Source organism: Pteropus vampyrus, unplaced genomic scaffold, assembly GCF_000151845.1.
Source record: "Pteropus vampyrus isolate Shadow unplaced genomic scaffold, Pvam_2.0 Scaffold20, whole genome shotgun sequence".
Taxonomy (NCBI): Eukaryota; Metazoa; Chordata; class Mammalia; order Chiroptera; family Pteropodidae; genus Pteropus; species Pteropus vampyrus.
In genome coordinates, this window is record NW_011888801.1 from 12,621,612 (window position 1) to 12,628,641 (window position 7,030).

Consider the following 7,030-nt stretch of genomic DNA (forward strand, 5'->3'; position numbering starts at 1 on the left):
CGGATGTGGAGAAACACAGGTGGCAGACAACCACCACCTTGCTAGAGGTCCACATAGGGGCAAGAAACGTCGGGTGAGCCAGTGTAGAGCCTCTACTCCTCTAGCTCCTGGGTCTGGGAAGTTGGAGGAAGCAGAGCATCACGTGGCCTGCCAACCTTCTTCCAGCAGAGGGTCATGCCTGTGTGCAGTGGAGCCGTCCCGGGGGGCAAGGACACACAGGACCTCTCCTTGGAGGAACTGGATCCATTCACAGAAGGGAGGGCTGGAGGTGGCAGCACAGTTCAAGGGAAAAGTGAGGGATTGACTTGGTCTCAGGGGCCTTGGAGGTCTTGGTGGTGGTCAAGGGAATGCAGCATTGGATTTGACATCAAGAAGCTCCTTCTCATACCACAATGTCCACAGAGGGCGGGTGCGCCTCAGGAGATAGCGTTCTGTGATAGGCAGTAGGCAAGCAGAAACTGGATGGCCAGGGGTGAGGGTCAGACTCTAGCCCTAGGTCCCAAGCTTACAGGGCTGGATCTGCCCTGAAGAGGAAAACTTACTGACAAAACTCCTGTCTTCCTGGAGCTGGAGGCCCTTGGCTCGTAGCACGACCACTGTCAGACGGCTCAGGCAGTCATTGTAGCTGAGGCAGAATTGGAGGTCGCCAAATTCTGAGGGAGGCTGGAAAGGCCAAGGGGAAGGCACGCTGTCATGCTGGCAGGTGCTGGAGGAGCCCTAGTGTCTTCCTTCTTTCTCACAGTGGTCAGGCATGGAGTACTACATGACATACTCACATTCCCTCCTTTAAGCCCACCTGCCATTTTATAGACGGAGAAACTACGGTCTAGAGAGTTGACACTAAGGTACTGAAGATCATACAATAGTGAGGACCAGAGTTGAAGATTCAAACCCAGGTCTGGGGAATGCCAAACTATTCTGAGCCACAGAATAGTCTTTCTTGTGAGCTGGGGGAAGGCAGGTAAATATTTTCCCTGGTGGTCCATTTGGGATGTTGCCTTTTACAGCTGTTTAATCTGGATGGGCATCCAAACATGGATTTTTCAAGTTGCTCCAGGTAATCTGACCTCCAGGGCAAAAGAATCTCAGGTGGCCCCTCCTTGCCCAGGAGTGATCTCACACACCCCTTTTATCTCATGCAGCTCCACCCAGGCCCACCACCCTGAGCAGGGGTGGTGGGCAGTATGCTGAGGGCTAAAGCTGGCCAATAGGTGCTGGGCCACACCTGCTGATTGCCCATGATAGTCTGACACGCAGTTGCATATGTTTGGTAACTTTGGCCTTTACCTCCAGGTTCTCAGCCTCCAGGTCTCTCCAGATAATATGCCGGCAGTCGCCTGCCAGGGTCTCGTTCTTCAGGGGGAACAGCACCTGGCCCAGGAGCTGGTGCTTCCTTTGCCTGTCCACATGGTACACTGAGAACCTCAGCACCCTCTGAGTGATGCTCTTGCCGGACACCTGGGGGAGATGAAGGCTGGGCTGGGGTCAGGAGTGGGGACAAGAGATGGGATAGTGTGGCACATTGTTCTGGACACAGGAGCTTTTGGTGAGGGGTGTCACAACCAAAGACCTGTATATCCCAAACTCAGCCATTTTGGGCACCCTTCATAGCAGCAGGACCAGTACCCCCAGGAGGTAGGAATGTGTGCCAGAGCCTCACCACGCAGAATGTGCTCTGAGGATCGGCACAATCCACCACCCTCTGGACCTTGTCATAAATATGGGTCCTTGGGCCCTTCTCCAGACCCATGAAGTGGAATCTGCTGTTTCACAGGATCTCCCAATGATTTGCCTGCACATAGAACTGTGAGAGGTCTCCCACTGGAGCCCAGGGAACCTGCCCATCTCTGCTATCTGAGTTGGGCACCACAATTCCGTTCTCCCTGACATTCAGTCTCCTCACCTGTGAAATGGGATAATGGTTCTTATTCACTGGGATAATCACAGTGTCTGACCTATAGCCAATGACCAATTAATATTGATTTTCTTCTCTTCCTGTATTTCTTCCCCTTTCTCTTTAAAGCACAGAGAGGCCAGGATCAAGTTAATAGTGGGTCAGGGTAGGGTAAAGAAAGATAAGTATGAGGGCGTGACACATGGCTATGTTGGTCAGCCAGCCCGTACAACTTGGTCTTGATGTCCTGACAAGAACAGGTTCACCTGTGAATTCTCATAGCCTTGTACCCAGCAGGACAGCTGGCGTCTGGGCCCCATGCCACTCCTCTTCTCGGCTCTCTTCCCCGGAAGAAGGCAAGAACTGGGGCTCTTGCCTCTTCCTGAATGCTGACCACCTCTCCTTACCTTGCCAGCCAGCCTGCTGCTCAGCTCTTAAGAATGTTTGTCCAAGGCCTCTCAGCAGCTCTTGATGGTTAGTTTCCCATAAGAACCTCAGTCACCTGCTGAGGCTCCCAGGCCACTGTGAGCTTGGCTCAGTGTCCCAATAGCTTTTATACCTCCAGACCCTATGCCAACTGGTCCACCGTGCAGCGAATATACCACCTGCCTAGGATGGCTCTCAGGTCCTGTGCTGGCCTCTGACAGGATAGGTGAGTTCCTGACCTCATTTCAAGGGGCCTGGGGGTTTTACCCTCTGAATTCCTTGTATAACCTTGCCATAAACCCCATAGTGCTCCAGGGCTTTGGGGTTCTTTTTCTATGCTCCATGGACCAGAAACTGGCATTCAGTAGGCACTTCAATAATGTGTTTTCTTTTTCTCTCCTCCAGACATCCTGGACAGGAGGAGCCCAGCCCTCTGCTCTCTTATCCTCCAAGTCTCTCCTTTCCCCATGCCATCAGAGTTCAGGGCTCTTGTAGGCCCTGACTTGAGGCCTGGGGATTCTGGAGGCTGCAGGACCTTGGCTAGCACAGGAGGCTGTGGCTCTCTTGCATAATGCCTACTCTTGCCCAGACCCTGCCTGCTCCAGAGGCTGTACCTGGAAGATAAAGTGCTCATCAAACTGAGGGTTGGCGGTTTTGCGTTTAGTCTTAGACTGGAGGAAGCGCCGCTCATCGGGCAGCAGGTGGAGCTTCACCAGGGGGCTGCAGGTCTCCGAGGGGCCTTGTAGGTGCTGCGCCTTGATCAGGCCCACCAACAGCCGCTCGGCCTCCTGCTGGTATTCCACAGAGAACCACAGTCGCCCCAGGCAGCCCTCAGGGAAGTCGGTCTCACTCTTGTCCTCTGGGAACTTGTACAGCTCTGGGTTGATGGTCCCCACCACGCAGGCATCTCCTGCAATACAGGGGCTGGGAGGTCTGGCAGGCCAGCGGAAGACAGGGGCCTGGGGGACAAGCAAGCTCTGGGCTTCGCTGCCTCTCTCCTGGCCAATCACTTCTTGGCTATGCCTCAACTAGGCCTCTCCTGTGGCTTCTTGCTTCTTCTAACCACATCCACCCCAACTTTCCTCTGCAGTCTAAACACAGTCCCTCTCTCTACTTTAGTTCCTCCAGGAGGCCTTCTCAGCACTAAGGCATTGTACATCCAGGGCTGCTTTTCCCTGGGGTCCCTAGCAGAGGCCACAGTATTTACTCAACTCCCATCTTCTGTGATCAATCCCCGTACCCAGAGGTCAGGGCCTGCTTTGGGGTCACAGAGCCCAGCACCTGGTCTGGCCACTTTCTGTGGCATCTCAGTGATAAAATGTTGCCTCTTTTCTTCCTCTTCAAATTAGAAAGGCCAAGCTAGAAACTTGGTAGTTCCTGGGAAGGTCTCTTGAAAGGCCTTCAGAATAAAGAGGTGAGCAGAAAGCTATGCACCTACTTCCTACCATTCTGCCCTCTGGATCAGCCATCTCCTGATCCTGGAAAAGGATTCAGCACAGGTTCTGTTGTTTACTGCCTTTGTGACCTTGGGCAAGGCATAGTTAACCTTCTGAACCTCAGTTTATAAATTGTAAAATTGGGAGACAGTCCCTCTACCAAAAGAGGCATGGTGAAGTCTAACTCCAAAATGGTACATGAGGCCATATCTGGCCTGGGCTGGGGTGCCGCAGGCACTTGGTAAACTGAAGTACTTGGAAAGACTGAACACTGACCAACTCTGGCATCCCTGGGCCCATCCAAGCTGTGTTCTGGAGCCAGGCTCATGAAAGCAGATTGATCTGCCCTGCCCTGAGTAGACCCTGACCCTTGGGCAGGCCCTGGCAGGCACACTCACCACGGTTGCTGCCAGTGGAATGGGGCTGGAGCTTTGGAGCTAGGCAGGGGTCTGGTGGTGCCTGGGCCCACTCTCTGCTGTGCAGGGGCACCCAGTCTCGGCTTTGGAAGGAAGGGGGCACCACAAATGGCACACCTGGTGGCCTGTCCAGAGGCAAAGAGACAACATACAGGTGGCAAGTGAATGGTGTGGCCTCAGAAAGCTCAGCTCAGAGGTGTCGAGTGCCAGGGGTTGGAGGAAGAAAGAGGAGGAGACAAGAGCACCATTTTCTGGCCCTATACCAGGCCACTGCACTGCCCCCCCGCCCCCCATACTCACATAACCAGAGCCAACACCTCTGTGCGCCCATAGCAATGGCTAATTGAAGAAGAAGCACAGCCTCTGGAGTCAGCCTGCCTGGGTCTGAATGCCTGTTTTCCCACTTACTACTTATGTCCTCTGAGCCTCACTTTCTTCAGCTGGACAATGTGCTTCATAATGCTTGTCTCATGGCTCTGGCGAGGATTCTAGGGTTTCTATGTGATAACTTCCAGCCTGGTGACAGCACAGAGTCTGCACTTCATAAACAAACCTTTCCTTCCCGCCCCACTTCAAGGGAAATGCCACAGGGAGGGCCCTAAGCAAGGCCAGGAGCTCGCTGGGCCCCACATCCTGCCTCACCTGCTTGTCTGAGTCCCAGCATGCAGCCGGCAGAGCTTGTCCTCCTGTAGGCTGGAGGCAGCTGTTGTCCCCGGCAGCTCCTCATAGGTGAACTTGGCACAAAGCCTCTTCCAGAGACAGCAGCTCACCCAAATCAACAGCAGCAGCAGTAGCAGCCCCCCAAGAGTGCCCCCGATCACCAGGGCCACCTGCTCTGGGAGCGGAGACCACCAGGACTGTGATGCCTGGGAAAAGTCACTCTCCTTCACACAAGTGGCCAGCTGGGGGCAGAATTTGGGCAGCAACCCCCCTCCCTGAGTTGGACCCCAGGAGCGACACAGAAGCAGACTTCTTGGGTCTGCTGGAGAGGAGGCTGCTGGCTGGGCTCTGCTGGGTATCATCTGAAAAGCCATTTCCCTTGGGATCCTATTGCCTTGGACAGCACCCTCTGGTTTCCCTTGGGAAGAAGCTGGCCCTGCACTTGGGATTCTGGCTGAAATGAGCCATTTCCTTGCGCTTCTGAGTAGAAATTAAACCTTCTCTTATCGGAACCTCCATTTTCCCTGGGCTCCTCTTCAGGCTTGTGAGTGAGCTGGGTGTGGGCACTACACACTTAGGGAAAGCACAGGAAGGGATGATGCCCTGGGTGGCATTCAGAATCCTATTCTTTGGAATCGTGGAACCTGCTGACAGGCTGGACTCATTTTTGAATTCTGCAACTTTCTCTAAAACCCAGGCCTTTCCTCAACCCTCTACTAAGGTGAGCCACTTAGGGGAGTCGGTGGGAGGCGCTGTGGACAAGGATAGGGGCGGCAGGTGTGAGCAACAGACACACAGACCCTTTGCTGCTGGCACCTAACCCCCACATTTGCGGAAAGCTGGGAGGCTCTACCCAGCGCCCGCTGAGTGCTCAGAGGCTGGGTACCAGGCATCTGCCCGCTGCCAAATCTGGGCAAAGAAAGGGCCTCCTTGGGTCATGTGCGGGGTTGGGGCTTCTGGGCTCTGGACCTGGTGGGGTGATGACATGGCGAGACCCCATATCTCCTGATCCGTAAGCGTCTGCGAGGAGCTGGCTTTCCTCTCCATTCCACTCAGCGCGTCCCTCTAGGAGCCGGGAGCTGCCAGTGCCCGGGCTACGCCCCAGCGGGTGCCGGCGGAGCTCAGGATAGTAGCCAAGAGGCTGGGCGCAGTGCTGGAGCGAAGGTGGGGAGGCGAGGGCACTTACCGGCCATAGGGCTGCTCCGGCTGGCCGTCGGGGCGCGGCCGGGGGCTCAGTCTCCCGCGTCTCCGCGCCTTCCACCGCTGCCTTAGGGCTGAGTATTAAAGCGCGGCGCGGGGCCGAAGGCAGGCGCGGGGGCGCCTATCCTTCGTCGCACTCTGGCCCTAAGGCTGTGGACAGCGGAAGAACAGATCCAGCGCCGGGAGGGCACAGCTCCTCCCCTCCCTGGTTCCGGCCTTAGCCCAGGAGGGACGCGGAGCAGAGCGGGCGCTCCCGGAAACCACAGGGCTCCGAGCGGGGCGGGCGCCTTGGACTCCCTGCGGCTGCGGGAGGGGCGGGGTGCGGTGCTATGGCCACCCCTTTCAGGAAGGCAGAACCGGAGCGTTCTCCGCCCGCGTCTGATAGAGGGCTTCCTGGGCACGCACCCATCTAAGGATGCGCCTCATCTGCTGAAGCTCCTCTGCGGGTGAAGCTGCGGGCTCCAGGACCGGCTGTGACCCCTGCTCCAGGGAGCCTCCCAAATCCCAGGGCGTAGTCCCCTACCCTATCCCGGGCCCCATGAAGCCTGCCCGTCAGCCTCGCGGGCCATATGGCTCTTAAGTGTTTTCTTTCGCCACCTTAGTAGGCAAAATAATGAGGCGGGCAGAATGCAGATTCTCCAGCCCCACCATCTAGATTCTAAAGCAGCTCTCCACGCTCCTGCTGTGTGCTACTTGGGACAATTTACTTCAGTACTCTAGGCTCACTTTTTTCAATTGGACTAATAAGACTACGCCCTCTAAGGTTACTATATGTGTAACCCGAGGGCAACTGAGTCCGGGGCTCCGGCTGCCTGCGCTGCTCAGCAAACAGACTCATACAGGAGTTGGGATATTTAGAATAAGCGTTTATTTTCAGAGTACCGGTGATCTGAGAAGGCAGCAGGTTAACACCTTCAGAACTGCCTTACTTTCTCAGTCTAGCTTAGGGTATTTAAGGAGAAATCTGGGCGTTATTCCAGAGGCTTCATGATGGTTCC

General features: G+C 55.5%; 1 protein-coding gene across 1 annotated transcript in view; it reads right to left on the reverse strand.

The window, feature by feature from the left end:
* LOC105288989 (synaptotagmin-15-like) overlaps positions 1–5,206 on the reverse strand; it is a 6,742-nt gene extending 1,536 nt beyond the window's left edge. The window contains exons 1-6 of the mRNA XM_011355458.1: positions 4,815–5,206; positions 4,155–4,297; positions 2,935–3,230; positions 1,288–1,458; positions 510–663; positions 179–262 (exon numbers count right to left, since the gene is read on the reverse strand). Coding sequence (XP_011353760.1) covers positions 179–262; positions 510–663; positions 1,288–1,458; positions 2,935–3,230; positions 4,155–4,297; positions 4,815–5,206 — 1,240 coding nt within the window. The remainder of the gene's footprint in view (positions 1–178; positions 263–509; positions 664–1,287; positions 1,459–2,934; positions 3,231–4,154; positions 4,298–4,814) is intronic.
* Between the last annotated feature and the right edge of the window lie 1,824 nt (positions 5,207–7,030).